This window comes from Cucurbitaria berberidis (genome assembly GCF_010015615.1).
Source record: "Cucurbitaria berberidis CBS 394.84 unplaced genomic scaffold K460scaffold_3, whole genome shotgun sequence".
Taxonomy (NCBI): domain Eukaryota; kingdom Fungi; phylum Ascomycota; class Dothideomycetes; order Pleosporales; family Cucurbitariaceae; genus Cucurbitaria; species Cucurbitaria berberidis.
The window spans coordinates 3199263-3213644 of record NW_024468937.1 but is presented as its reverse complement, the minus strand read 5'-3'; the positions used below and the strand labels follow the sequence as shown (position 1 = coordinate 3213644).

Below are 14382 nucleotides of genomic sequence, written 5' to 3'. Positions count from 1 at the left end.
GCTCTGGTAACGAAGTCATTTCATCATGGTCATCCAGTAAGAGCTTAGTTTCCCACGCGTCAAGTCGTACCAAGTTCACACAACAAGGGATCCTCGAGTTGCCGCATCATGAACGAAAGTAACGCGCATGGTTGACGTTTGCTTGGAGTATCGGCAGCGTTTAGGAACCAATTGAATAGGAGCGTGTACCGACAACGATGTTTTCGGTTCAAAACGACATCAGTCTAGTCCCTTATATAGTACAGAGGTTTTCCCGTACTCAGGCCTGTAGACACTCAACGCATCTCATTAGCACTCTTCAAATTCTTTCATCATGTCAGACCTCAATGCTACCGTCCAGGAGACCAAGAACGGCTTCCACGTCGAAGGATACGAGAAGATCGAATACGACTTCACGTTCCTTGATGGGATCTTCAACACTGGTAACCCCCAGCTCGCCAAATGTTATGAGCGCTGGGGTCGTTGCCTTGCTGTCATGGACTTGAACATCTACAACATCTACGGGGAGGAGATGCAGAGATACTTTGATCATCATGGCCTGCCGTTGACGATCCACAAGACCATGATTGGCGAGAAGGCCAAGTCGATGGACACCCTCCTCAGCATCGTGGATTCCATGACCGACTTTGGAATTATCCGAAAGGAGCCTGTTCTTGTAGTGGTATGTCGAAGTCTCGAACTGATCTGGAGTTTCATACTGATGCTTTGCAGGGTGGAGGTTTGGTGACTGACGTTGCTGGGTAAAAGTTAACTCTAAGGCACTCTGGCCTGGTCTCCTTTCAAGGGTAGAATTGACTTGTGATCCTAGATTTGCTTGTGCGGCTTACCGGAGAAATACCAACTTCATCCGCATCCCTACTACAGTTATCGGCCTGATCGATGCTAGTGTCAGCATTAAGGTTGCGGTCAACTACGGTAATTACAAGAACCGACTTGGAGCGTACCACGCTCCGATGCACACGTTCTTGGACTTCTCGTTCTTGAGGACCCTGCCTGAAGGTCAAGTCCGGAATGGCTTTGCGGAGCTGATCAAGATCTCGACCTGTGCCCATAAGCCAACATTTGACCTGTTGGACAAGTATTGTGAGAAGCTTATCACTTCACGCTTCGGCCGTGAGGGCAATGACGAGGAAGTTCTGAAGGCGGCGGATGAGATAAACCGCGCCGGTATCCATGAGATGCTCAAGCTCGAGACGCCCAATCTTCACGAAATTGGCCTGGATCGTGTCATTGCGTACGGCCATACTTGGAGCCCTCTTCACGAGGTAGGAGTCCTGCAAATGTCATCTGTGACCCTTTCTGACAGCGTCATAGCTCTCGCCGACTGTTCCCTTGCGTCACGGGCATGCCATCTCCATCGACATGGCCTATTCCGCGACATTGGCGAACCAGCGCAAGCTGCTTAGTGACGAGGAGCACCGCAGACTGTTGAATCTGTTCTCGAGGGCGGGTCTGTCTATGGACCACGAACTGTTCGACGAGGATATGCTAGACAAGGCCACCAAGGCCATCCTGAAGACCCGAGATGGTCTGCTACGTGCTGCCGTCCCGAACCCGATCGGAACATGTGTTTTCCTGAACGATGTTTCGGCCGAGGAGATGAACGCTGCTTTGCGACGACACAAGGAGCTCATGAGGGAGTACCCACGAGAGGGTGCTGGCATTGACGCCTTCGTCGATTCCAGCGATACTGGGTACACGATCAACGACAAGCCTGTCGAAGAGGCAATGCATGAATCGAAGAAGGTCATGAATGGTATGAGCAACGGCCACGTCAATGGCAAGGCACACGGTCAAACGAATGGTCTGCCCAACGGCCTGCAGGAAGTCATGGCGAATGGGTATGAGAACGGGTACAAGAACTAAGAAGTGGAGCAGTTGCGGTAAGATCCGATCAGGCGCGCACTGAGATGGAGCTCGGGAAAAGTTCTTCAGGTGGAGGAAACTTGGACATGTTCTAAATGTCACACACTTTATACGCATTAGCCCCATCAATCAAGCAACATTCAGATTGATGCGCTCCGCACCTTGCAATGCTCATTTATACATGTGGTGATGATATGTTCTCCCAATATTTCGACACCGACGTCCCATCGCCATCACTGAAGATGACCCAACGAGACAACAGCTTCCTACAGGAGGGTTTGTTCTCCCACCTTACGCCACCGTAGTGGCTGGCAACTTAAAGCAATAGTGAAGCAATTAGTCGTGGCAAAGGTGGTTATTTTTTGATCAAAGAACAGAAGAGGAGGGCGAGGGAGCGCAAGCTTTTATTCGTAGCCGCACGGACGCTTACCTAAGCCGGCTTCCGGCCAAAATGGACGTGCTCACAGGCAGGACAGTATGCTCCTCCGGCATCAGTTCTTCCTGAGCTAAGTGGCATAGGTGCATACTTTTGCACAATGATTTGGTTGCGTTTCAACTGCCATTGCAGAACTCTATTCTTCACATGCACTTCAAAATACAAGTTCACGGCAAACGAGTGTTTAGCATCTACAGCTCTTGCTTTCCTGATGCTTGTCGTTAGATTATGGCATATTTATCGTGATTCTAGAATCATGGCTTTGGCCTCTTTACAAGGTGCCCATCATGCCTGCTCGTAGACGCTATAGTACACTTGTCGTTCAAGCTGCCTAAACTCCAAAGCTCCACTCGTCAGTCACCCGTTTATGGGATCGAAACCTTCACGTCATCCTCATAGTCCACATCTCTGACACCGTCCTTCGTTATGACCTTGACGAGAACACCCTTGAAGTCGATCGGGAGGCGTCGTTTGAGCTCCTCTGTGCACATCCGCAAGATCTTCATGCCCTGCTCGAAGTCGATGTCCGGGTGATGGTGCTTGTCGAGCAGTGAGAGGCAGTAGTACCTGAGTTTCTTCGATTAGCGTAGTTCGATCGTAACACAGCTATGTTGGAGGTAGGGAGGGAAGGTGACTTACTGGGCGTATCCATGTGCCGCATAGGGCAACGCCGCCTGACTCGCAAGGTAATCAATCCAGTACAGTGTAGGCTTGTCGGTAATCGTGTCGTAGCCGCCGAGTAACAGGTTCACCGTGTAAGGTTTCCGTGACCGTAGGGCTCGTGCTAGCTCTCCCCGAACGAAGTTGGCCGTGGCAGCAGGTGACAGCTCCATGTTGTTTCGCATCGAATATAGCTGGATGTTTGCTTGGATGTATTCGGCGAATTGCACTGAGAAGGCTGTTAGATCTGCGTCTCCGAATACTGGCAAAGTGTTGCTCTGTCATACCAGTATCACCAGCTTCGCCGGAGAATGTCATCAGCGTGTGTGTATTCAGCACCCGGGTCTTGTCATCGGAGGCTTTTAGGATGGTGGCGCCTCGCATGGCGGCTTTCGAAGCGGCAATGAGGGTGAAGTCCTTGCCCGTAATTCCCAGTAAGACCTCCCTAGGCACCCGTTAGAGAAGAAGCGCCATTTGATCTCGAAGAAGCTCCTACATGGTGACGGGTCTGAGGTCGTGTGTGTTACGTGTTGGTACTCAGTCGATGGCAAGTTCAGAGGTTTCGATGGCGCGGAATGTGAGGTGGGGGAGGCTATGAAGGCGAAAGGTGTACAGGACTCGCAGGGAAATGGAGTTGGTTTGGCAGTAGTCGTCGAATGCAGCGGCAGCTGGACAACGCGAAGGCAGCTCTGAAGCGTCGCGGCTCACACAGGAGCTTGGGCCACGTGGGCGGGTCTTGGCATGTTTGCGTTGTTTTAACTGACGTGGGCTATCACGACTATTCCCACCTTGAAAGCATTCTGCACACTCTCTTGTTTCTAGGTTACACGTAATGCAGCTTCATTTCAGTGTACCAAGCCCAAGCGAAAGTCGTTCTTTTATGTCGATGGTTCTTCGGCTTGCTCTTGGTGCAGCAGGCATGACTTCAGAATTAATCCCAAGTGACATCAATCTGGATCAGACTACTCGATTGGACTTTACAGTTCAGGGCGCGGGTCTTTGATATATGTCATTATCATGAGCCCACGCCTATCATCTTGTCGTCGAGAGCGTCCATGTCCGTAGCTGCGCGGATAAGAAGAAAAAAGGATTCGAGACGTCGATCTCCCGGGCACGGAGAGCAAAAAGAATCTAGAAACATGACACTCGAATGACTTTCTTTTTGCTGCGCCTCAACACCTGGAATGGGCGAATTCTCGCCCAGACTCGCCCCCGATTGCTTTTTGCGATAGATACTCTTAATGCATGGTTTTACGAAACACGCCGTAGCGCCCAATGAATTGGCGGCATGGCGGGGCTGAAGATCTGCTGAGGGCAGGACGACTGCCCCTCCTCAACCTCCTAATTACAGCTTTGATTCACCCCACCCAGACAAAACAACACCCTACTTCGCACCCACCTGGTAAGTCAAAGTCTTTCTAGTGTCGCCATCCGCGGCCGACCAATTTCCACTCAACCCGCGCATCCGACGCCGTTTGAGGTCCCGCCGTGCTCTGACAGTCGCGCCTTGGGTGCAAGCATCGAACGTTTCCACTTTTTGCGGCCTAGCATTTATTCTCACCTCACTTGCATCATAGGCTGATCCACGCCTTTATAACCCCTCCCGGCTCCTCAATTGAACTCTCTCAGTACACTTAGAGCTAATCAGTCCTACTCTATAGCAACAACATCACGATGACCATCACCAAGATCCACGCCCGTTCCGTCTACGACTCTCGTGTAAGCTTCCCACTCTGCCATACATGATTTTGAAGCTCATTCACCCCAGGGCAACCCGACCGTTGAGGTCGACATTGTCACCGAGACCGGCCTGCACCGCGCTATCGTTCCTTCCGGTGCCTCCACTGGCTCCCACGAAGCCTGCGAACTCCGCGATGAGGACAAGACCAAGTGGGGTGGTAAGGGTGTCACCAAGGCTGTTGGCAACGTCAACGACATCATCGCCCCAGCTGTCATCAAGGAGAAGCTCGATGTCAAGGACCAGTCTGCTGTGGATGCTTTCCTGAACAAGCTCGATGGTACCAAGAACAAGACAAAACTGGGTGCCAACGCCATCCTCGGTGTCTCCATGGCCATCGCAAAGGCCGCTGCCGCCGAGAAGGGCGTGCCTCTTTACGCCCACATCTCTGACTTGGCTGGCACCAAGAAGCCCTACGTTCTCCCCGTACCCTGTAAGCATGTCGTACTCTTGCATGATTGTACCCAACTCTGACGAATTGTCTAGTCCAGAACGTTCTTAACGGTGGCTCGCACGCCGGTGGCCGTCTTGCATTCCAGGAGTTCATGATCGTTCCCAGGTCAGTGATTCGTTCACGATCCCGCTTCCGAGATCCAACTAACGGCTACTAGTGAGGCCCCTACTTTCTCCGAGGCTATGCGTCAGGGTTCCGAAGTCTACCAGAAGCTCAAGAGCCTTGCCAAGAAGACCTACGGACAGTCCGCCGGTAACGTTGGTGACGAGGGTGGTGTCGCCCCAGATATCCAGACCCCAGAGGAGGCTCTTGACCTCATCACCAAGGCTATCGAGGAGGCTGGCTACACTGGCAAGATCAAGATCGCTATGGACGTTGCATCCAGCGAGTTCTACAAGGTCGACGAGAAGAAGTACGATCTCGACTTCAAGAACCCCGACAGCGACAAGAGCAAGTGGCTCACCTATGAGCAGCTCGCGGAGCTGTACAAGTCCCTGGCCCAGAAGTACCCCATCGTCAGCATCGAAGATCCGTTCGCCGAGGATGACTGGGAGGCTTGGTCCTACTTCTTCAAGACCTCTGACTTCCAGATTGTTGGTGACGATTTGACTGTCACTAACCCTGAGTTCATCAAGAAGGCCATCGAGCTGAAGTCTTGCAACGCTCTGCTGCTCAAGGTCAACCAGATCGGTACCATCACTGAGGCCATTCAGGCTGCCAAGGACGCCTTCGGTGCCGGCTGGGGCGTCATGGTTTCTCATCGCTCCGGTGAGACCGAGGATGTGACCATTGCCGACATTGTTGTCGGTCTACGAGCTGGACAGATCAAGACTGGTGCCCCAGCTCGATCTGAGCGCCTCGCCAAGCTCAACCAGATCCTCCGTATCGAGGAAGAGCTCGGTAAGTCCACCCTGTCAGATTCTCAGATATCTTACTTACTCATTTACAGGCGACAACGCCATCTACGCCGGCAAGAACTTCAGGACTGCCGTCAACTTGTAAGCTAATATCAACAAAAGCCTAGTGTGGAAGGCACGGCTTTAAGGGAGCGAGTAAAAGGAACCGCAATGATTGATGACGATTAAGACGAATGATATCTGTACACAAAATTAAATGCTATGCAGTTGATGATCTATATATCGTGACCTTTATCTTGTGCAATCGGCTTATTTGCCTATCGAGCTAGCTCCGCCAATCCTTACTGGCGATTATTCGCTGTGTAAGTACGCGCCTGCACCTTTGAAACAAGAAATTATACGCTCTACTCCTCTCAGACAAGCTCGTAGGATCGGTTTTCGTGTCTTATGGACAGGAACGCAAAACGAATTCATACATCGGAGCCGTTGTACGCTAGGCCACGGAACCGAAACTCGGAACCGTGACACGCTAGACGAAAGTATCGAGGTAGATCTAAAAACACGATCCCCAACTCTCTGAGTAGTTTTTCTCAATCACTTAGATAGAATACGAGGTATGCCCTTTTACTTCTAAATTCTCTTGCACTCTCGTCATCCCCTTCAGAAAATGTGGCCAGGTAATGTTGACTCAAAAAGTTCATACTGACCATATAAATTAACCGATAGTCCTATAGATACCTTTAAAACCTCGACCCACTTTGGAGGGAACCGAACGAGGTGGAATACGAGGCCCAGGACGTCTCCAACTCAGGTCGCTCTTGCCGGTGCCACGGGTAACCTTGGCGTCCCTATCCTTGGAACTCTCCTCTGTGCAAACTTCTGTGTGACAGGTAGGTAACAATGGCGTAAGACTTGCATGTGAGACATACTGACTTCGAACCTTTAATTCTCTCACGTACAGGCGGAAACTCGGCCAAACTGAAGGCTTATTCAAATCTCAATATTAAAGAGGCTGATTTCTACTCCGTTGCATCGTTCACTACTGCATTATACAACTACCAGTTTGTACACCCAAAGCCGAGATGCAGACTTATCTCTGGGAGAAATACAACGCCAACCCGAATTTCACATATAATGCGATCGCCAATGGTCTCTTTCTAGATTGGGGCCTCAAGATGGGTATTCTCTTAGATACAGCTCACTATACGACACAAATACCACCCTGGGCGTTGAGAATACTGACGCCTTCCCTTGGTAACCGATCACTACAACATTAGTCGCCATTGATCCTCATGCTCACAATGTGCTTGATGTGGTAAAGCTGATGAACAATGTTATTGTTCGTCAGGACCGTCAAGGCAATATCAAACACGCGACTTACTCCTACCTCTCGAAGATATTACTCGACACCCTCGGACAGCTCCCGCAAAGTCCCAAGTCGGTCCAAGCTGCTCGAGGGAACTTGCGGCAGCCACTTCATAATCAATGATGGTGCAACCTTCACGATTGCCCGACATACACACCCAACTCTTACACCTCACGATAAGCGGCAACCGTCCCTTGTCACATTTTGCATTGTGCGGCCCTTTCCATTGACGGAATGCTTTCGAGGGACTCAGAAGGCAGTCCCTCCCTTGTTCCATTGTTGTGTGGTCTTTGTGAGAGGACTACTATTTCCACCCTTTGTTTCATCTCGCACAATGTCTAACCAGAAGGTATCTTATAACAACGCCTATCCCAATCTCTCACGGGCATATCATATCATCATTACCCAATTCTTGACGCAGCATTTCATCTTTTGCTTACCAATTTCGCCAAAATCACACAAATCATCTCGAAAACGCAAGGTTCGAGCCATCTTCAAGCGATTATACTGAACTGCTAACGTTCAATCGACATTGTCGTCTATAAGGATGGTTAATCCACGAGCAGTTGCTAACCCATTCACCAAGAATGAAAATCACATGAGGCGCAACACTAAAAACAATAAATGGGTCGCCGTTGATAGCGAACACACCTATACTCAACGACGAGCGGGGCCCAGCAGGCCTGTTCAGATCAGGACGCAGCAATCGCAGCATCTCAGTCATATCCCCTCAATGTCAACAATTTCCGACGAAGTCTCACAAAAACCGCGTATACATAACCCACCTCCGCTCCGAACAAAATCTTCGTCGCCAGTCTCTCCTACGATCTCTGACCGCGCTCTTCGCCGCGATAGCCCCGTATCTGCTACTGGGCCGATAGATTTTTCGCATTTAGAGGAAGCTCGAAAGGGCTCCGGTGCTACCGTATTTCCCTATTACCCATCCACCATCACTAAACCTGAACCTAGGCCTAAGCAGTCTTGGTGGAAGCAGGGCTTTAACATAAGCGACACTCCACCTAAAGTTGCTCCAGGTAAAAATACGACAGGCGGAAGTCAAACAGTCCCAAGCATTACGGATCTGTATCGTACGGCCAAAGAGATCTATCAGGTAGGACCAGAGGGCGAAGGCCTGAAAGTTTGGCGAGATTACAAGCAGTCCCGCAAAGGCAAACAAAATCAAACTGAAGCTAAACAGGACAAATCGACAGCACAGGTCTATCAGAAATCTCGAACGACTCCGCCTGTCCCGGCCGCACCACTACGACCTTTACCAGGGCAGGTCTACACAGGATTCGAAGCAGACAAAGTAATACGCAGGGGTCCCTATGCACAAAAGGATTCCCGTCTGAGTGAGGGAGAGTTCTCACGTTCATCATGCGAGGTGCCCATAGCTATTGACAAGAGCGTGCAGCGAGTCGTTGATACTAACAAGCCTCTGCCTCCCGTGCCACTATTGCAAGCTGCACCCAAAACGCGGCATCCAATGGACTTGGAGACTGCCTTTAGAGTAGGAATCGCTGCTGCTAGCATACAACATCCAACACAGCAGCGAGTAGGTAACCAAGGTGCTGAAAGCGACCAGCACGTACCGAAAGACGCTCACTCCGGCCCCTGGTGGAAGAGTTTAGCTGACAAACATTCTGCCAAAGCACATGATGGACTCAAAGCTAAGATCTCCCATCGAGGGCCCCTAACGGCCTTCAACGATGGCCGTACGGTTCATGTAGCCGCTGGGTGCAATCGAGTTGGCGGTCCAGCAGCCGCCATCCCTCGACCCGTCAACCACAACGGCGTGCCTACAACCCAATCTGCTCAAGCAAAGAAGAATCAGGTAAATCGACCACCACCACAAAACCTAGAGCCGGGCCACCGAAAAGGTAAGCAAAGGGCCCGAGACCACAACACACCGCCGACACACTGGCGAGAAATGTTTGATTCTTTTACCAATTCGGCGGGTAAGTCGATGGGTACCAAAGGTAAGAAGAGGAAGAGCTCTGATGCGAGTTTTGCTTGTCAGGGGCTTGCTGATACCTCGTTTCCTGCCTCTCAGTCAGCCATGCATGTCCGGGATCCTGGGCCTTCGACGCAGTTTCAGACTCGTGCGCGTGGAAGGTTCCGTAAGGATGACAAGGAGCTGGTTCCTGAGCCGCTGTTCTCTGGCGCGCGGGCGGGTGACGAGGGGATGCGGGACTCGATGTTCTACGAGCCTTACTATGACGTGCTTAATGAGTACTGAGGCTGGTAGAGTGTCGAACGGATATCTTCAGAACTGTTTTGCATATGCTTGCGAAGCGTGTCAGATCTTCCTAGGCTATCCCGTCCTTCAGTCAACCCACCTCGAGGCGTTCCTTCCATCTCTTTCTGTCCTTTATTTTTGGCCAAGATTTGCATCGATTCCGGCAGCGAAAGTAGGCAAGGCCGATTCCCCATGTCTTCTCCCTATCTATTCTTACTCTATAATTTCATTATCTCTTCTCGCTAACCTTCCTGAAGACATGACTTTCTAAATTTCATCATAGTTGTTCCTTTTGATATAATGATCCATGCTATATACATGTCGTTTGGCTATTAATATCACGGTTCCTAGACAAGGCAGAATGCTGAGGCTGGAAAGAACGTCTTGCTCAGCCCTAGCCAAGATGGACATGGGATAGCAAAACGGTTTACTGCAGAATAATATAAAAGAGACAAGGAAGAGGGTATTGGGGAGGCGAGGCTAAAAGAGGGCTGATTTGTTTCGAAACAGGATGCATGGCCGCCCCGGCTGATTCACATGCAAGGTGCGGAACAACGGCTGGTCCAGGTGTAGGTATTTTGCGATTGTTGGAACGAGCAGGTGAAGCAAAAATGCGATAAATTTAGTTCTATGACGAGGTTGTGTTGCACAAAGTGCGCTGATGGTATCGATGTGACCAAAGTAAAGGTATCCAAAGAGCTGATGCACGAACTTGCAAGCGAGCGTAGTGGCCCTGTTGGGCTGTGTGTGTTCAAGTCACTGCAGCTGCTAGCACCCATCTTGTACTCTCGAGGGTGCTATTGCGGTACCTCTCTCGTGTCTCATTCTGGAGGCGGAGGTGAACTGCTCATTCCGCTTACTCTCCTACAGCATCCTTCCCGCGCAAGGGACGGCCCTCGTGCGTCGGGGTTGAAGATGGCGTCTGGGGATGCAACGCCTGCCGCGTCTTAATGCTTCCTTGCCCTTACTCAGATGACGAGCACAGCGAGCCGGTCAACGTGGACGTTCACCGAGGGTGCGAAGAGGGTGCCAACACACAGAGAGGGCCATGTCGCGATTGGAAGCATGGCGCATCGTCGCCACTCACACTGTACTACCCCACGACGCAAGAAAGCCCCCAAAAATAGGGTGCAGAAGATCGCGGTAGAGAGGGAAACCGATTTGCCCCGATGAGGCTAGAGGACCGACGATATCCTGGGTAAATGACCCGATCTGATGGCTGCGCGACTACGAGCGTGGCTAATTAGCAGGCGTTGTGCCTGGTTCTGCACACGACTGCATGCTGATGGGTGTCTGCCCGTGATAGGCGCACTTGGCCTGACATGCGCTGCAGCTCCTGGCCATGACCACGTACCGGCATTGACGACGCTGTCAGACACGGCCTGACAAATTAATCTCGACAGACAAGCTGCTGATGAAGTGCGGGCAGCCGGATGCTGAGACTCTGGACTCGAGCAGCATTCCACGGCGTAGGACAGACAGGACAGGACAGGACAGGATGGGACTCGAGGTCGTGCTGGACAACATCAGCCCTCAGCCAGGTGTGGGCCGCTATGGAGCGGGGCGGCGCCTTCCTCAGGTCTTGGGGGGCACCTTCCCGCGGCGATTGGTGGCCCAGGATTGGGCAGGCGCTTGCGTGGAGCTCAACTGGGCTAGCGCGTCTCTAGCGTTATGCCATGTCCCTGCACGCCCAACCACTCATCACCCACAACGGCCATGTTGCGTTTGGCAGGCGCGAAACAGCTCCCAGCAATTGGGTGTCGAGTCCTCTATGCCCTGGCACTCTATATGCCCTCTCGCTGGGCAAGTCCTCCGCCGCCGGACGGCACGAGGTGGGTGTGGGTGGGCAAATGGACCCGTCTTCTGGCTTTCCTAGTCCTCAGCCCGCCCTCTCCCCATCGTCTGGAGGCGCAAGAGAGCACACGTACGACCAAGAGACGACGGACGATACCACGGCCGTGGGCACCCTTCTACACATCGACGCTGACGGGCAGCATACAGCATAAGCACAGAGTCAGACGCTTCATAACCACACCCTCTTCGCGCTGCAGTGTTCCCGGTCTGGATGCGACTTCGTTTGTAAAATCCTTAATTGACTTCACCCGGGCGTCTATTTCTGGACACCACTCCCCTCCTCCGCCTGCGCGCCATTGCTTCCACCTCGTCTCCCCACACAGCCTATCAGACGGGCACCTGCAGTCGTGCAAGCAGGCTTCCTTTGGCGCCATACATTTAGAACGTTGTAAGTACCCGCCCGCTTCCATCCCATCTCTCTCCACCTGCCTCGATCCGTGCACTGCTCTATCCAATCCAACTTCTCGCCGCCCTCGAAGCGCCCCGAGACAAAAGGCCAGCGCTTCGCCCATTGCCTCTGCTCCCTTCTCTTCTCTCCAGCAGGTCTCTCTTATTGTAATACGTCGTGCATCTTCTGCCTTCTGTCTCCTTCACCGCACTCATCGTCTACGACTCGTCTAAGCTGGGCTGGATTATCGTCGTTACTATTCCATTACACCATTTCCATCTGGTCTCCTCTTCGCTGCCCCCCCGCTTCATGAGAGCCTCCAACTTCCTTGTGTGAATCTTGGATAGACTTGAGATGGCCCCCAACGACAAGAAGCTGACCATCACGATTGAAAGACGGAGCTCAAAAGACTCCCTTGACGGCAAGACGCCCCGCACAGCACGCTTCGCAGAAGCTACCTCAGTGTACTCGCCCGTGGACGCTCCAAGACGACCAGTCGAGTACCCCACCAACCACTACAAGCCGCAACCTCAAGTCTCAGACGTTGGCTTCGGCTACATGCAACCAGTCGAGATGGAGGAAACCGACAGGAAGTACCTTCCTCCCCCAACCCCAAGGACCGCTGGAGGCCTCAAGAGCGCATTAAAATCACCCGGCGCCCCACCACGGACACCAGGAGGTGCCATGTCCATCATGAGTCCCACGTTCAGGGAAGAGCAAAAGCTCGAAAGACACGAGGAGTCGACAGAGAAAGAGCAAGCCAAAGATTTGGTATATATCCCATCACGCCGTTGGTTCCACTTCAGCTGCTAACCGCCAGTAGAAAATCAAAGTCAGAGTACGACTAGCCAAGATCTTTCTGCGAGGCATCAACTTCGCCTGTAGTCTTATCGTCCTCTCCATGGTCGCAACAGCATTCGCCATCTTCAACGCAACCAAGACTCTACCGAAAAGAAACAATCTCCCAGCATGGGCTGAAAACACCAGGGTCTGGCCCCAAGCCATGCTACTCGCCATCGCCTGCATCTCCCTGTTCATGTCCATCGTCGTCATGATCGCCTATTGCAGAGGCGGTCATCACAGAGCAGAGAAAGTCGCTGCCTACTACACCGTTTTCGCCGTTGGATTCTTCATCTTCAGCATCGTCATGTGGGCTGTAGGTGCAGCTGTTTTCAACCAGAGCAAAGCGCAGAACAACAACAAAGATATGTGGGGCTGGTCTTGCGTGGACAATAAGCGAAGACATCTATTCGAGGATGACATTGCCTATGGCCTTGTCTGCCGCCTTCAGGTAAGCAACCCCTGCACACACCAGACCAACTGATTCTAACGATACTACAGAACTGGGCACTTGTCTGCTGCATCATCGAAGTTGTCGTCGAAGTTCTTTGCATCACCATCTACGGAATCGTCTTCTACCGCTTCTGGTCCAAGAGGAAGCTCAGGAAGTCCATGGCTCAGCGCGACAAGGCTCGCTCTGATCTCTACCTTGCGCAGCTCCGATCGCAATCTGCACCCAACACTCCCGGATTTGGCCCAATGTCTCCTCGCTCCGGCGGCTGGCGACCACCTCCAGGCCACCCAATGTACGTGGACCCCCACTCCGCTGCCGAAGCTGGCGAGAGCGGCAAGGTCCAGTATGCGTACGCTCGGGAAATCGCTCAACCTCAACCATTCACCCTCCAAGCGCCACCTATCAAGGTCACGGGTGCAACACCAAGGATGGAGCAAGATGGTTTCGATTCGCCATCTCGAACGAACACCGTATCACCACCACTACCTCCTGTATCCCCAGGATTCCAAGAGCGACGAAACGACCACGTAGGTGCCGCACCAGGCGAGCAACAATACGCAAGTGTGCCGATCCCCGGCGCATACACACCACTAGCATCGCCCTCGTACCCACCACCACAACAACAACCCGCAGGCTTCGACTTCGGGCCGGCGGTGACGGGTCCGAGATGAAGAGCCAGTAACGTGTATTTGTGATATTGCTCAAGCTGCATAGCGCGCATCGTTTCGTCTTCTCTTCTCCTTGCCTCGGATCAGGGTCACTTTGGGCACGACTGGCGATCTTTGGTGTTGTTGTACATTTTTTGATATATGAGTCGGCTTTGGCTGTACCTTTTCCTTTTTGTCTATCCATCTGTCTGTCCGACTGACCATATCGGACCTGTCTATCGCTGAATAATTTTCCTCTGGGGGTGTTGGAACCGGTTTTTCCTTGAGATACCTTTTTGAGTAACGCCTCTCTTTGTCATGTTGCTGGACGAGTGGGGGATGCAACTGAAGTTGAGCAGTTTGGATCATTTGCATCTAGAGATAGCAAAATCAAAAAGATTTCCACCACAATCAACCTACCAACGTCGTTCTGAGTGACTGAAGTGAACGAACTCGACACACAAATTGTCTGGCACTACTTGCGCTTCCCCGTTCATCTCGTCATCTCGCCAGTCGCCCCATTCCACATTTCCTCTAAAAGTTCAATCAACGCCTCACAAAGAATAGAAAATCCACCTCAGCG

General features: G+C 52.0%; 7 protein-coding genes across 7 annotated transcripts; 6 read left to right on the top strand and 1 right to left on the bottom strand.

The window, feature by feature from the left end:
• Positions 1-313: 313 nt before the first annotated feature.
• Positions 314-1866, top strand: K460DRAFT_405900 (Dehydroquinate synthase-like protein; the record flags this gene model as incomplete). Its single annotated transcript, XM_040936899.1, has 4 exons — positions 314-661; positions 712-740; positions 809-1265; positions 1315-1866. The coding sequence occupies 4 exons, from the start codon at positions 314-316 to the stop codon at positions 1864-1866; spliced, it is 1386 nt and encodes a 461-aa protein (XP_040788221.1).
• Positions 1867-2494: 628 nt separating this feature from the next.
• On the bottom strand, positions 2495-3620 carry K460DRAFT_366501 (N-terminal nucleophile aminohydrolase). The gene is made up of 4 exons (XM_040933390.1): positions 3459-3620; positions 3250-3407; positions 2942-3191; positions 2495-2869 (listed from the first exon to the last, which is right to left on the bottom strand). Coding segments are annotated over exons 1-4 (612 nt in total). The 5' UTR covers positions 3461-3620; the 3' UTR covers positions 2495-2667.
• A 743-nt stretch (positions 3621-4363) lies between these two features.
• Positions 4364-6220, top strand: K460DRAFT_366499 (enolase). The gene is made up of 5 exons (XM_040933389.1): positions 4364-4681; positions 4731-5133; positions 5187-5259; positions 5312-6054; positions 6104-6220. Exons 1-5 carry the CDS (start codon positions 4637-4639, stop codon positions 6154-6156), a joined length of 1317 nt encoding a protein of 438 aa, XP_040788219.1. The 5' UTR covers positions 4364-4636; the 3' UTR covers positions 6157-6220.
• A 1704-nt stretch (positions 6221-7924) lies between these two features.
• Positions 7925-9616, top strand: K460DRAFT_286434 (uncharacterized protein; the record flags this gene model as incomplete). Its single annotated transcript, XM_040928889.1, has 4 exons — positions 7925-8191; positions 8288-9211; positions 9341-9442; positions 9503-9616. The coding sequence occupies 4 exons, from the start codon at positions 7925-7927 to the stop codon at positions 9614-9616; spliced, it is 1407 nt and encodes a 468-aa protein (XP_040788218.1).
• Positions 9617-10248: 632 nt separating this feature from the next.
• Positions 10249-10831, top strand: K460DRAFT_366498 (uncharacterized protein). The gene has a single exon (XM_040933388.1). The coding sequence runs from the start codon at positions 10589-10591 to the stop codon at positions 10787-10789; it is 201 nt and encodes a 66-aa protein (XP_040788217.1). The 5' UTR covers positions 10249-10588; the 3' UTR covers positions 10790-10831.
• A 461-nt stretch (positions 10832-11292) lies between these two features.
• K460DRAFT_405897 (uncharacterized protein) lies at positions 11293-11622 on the top strand (the record flags this gene model as incomplete). The annotated part of the gene is made up of 1 exon (XM_040936898.1): positions 11293-11622. One exon carries the CDS (start codon positions 11293-11295, stop codon positions 11620-11622), a length of 330 nt encoding a protein of 109 aa, XP_040788216.1.
• A 190-nt stretch (positions 11623-11812) lies between these two features.
• On the top strand, positions 11813-13956 carry K460DRAFT_416872 (uncharacterized protein). The gene is made up of 3 exons (XM_040937839.1): positions 11813-12629; positions 12682-13149; positions 13200-13956. Exons 1-3 carry the CDS (start codon positions 12213-12215, stop codon positions 13821-13823), a joined length of 1509 nt encoding a protein of 502 aa, XP_040788215.1. The 5' UTR covers positions 11813-12212; the 3' UTR covers positions 13824-13956.
• Positions 13957-14382: the final 426 nt, after the last annotated feature.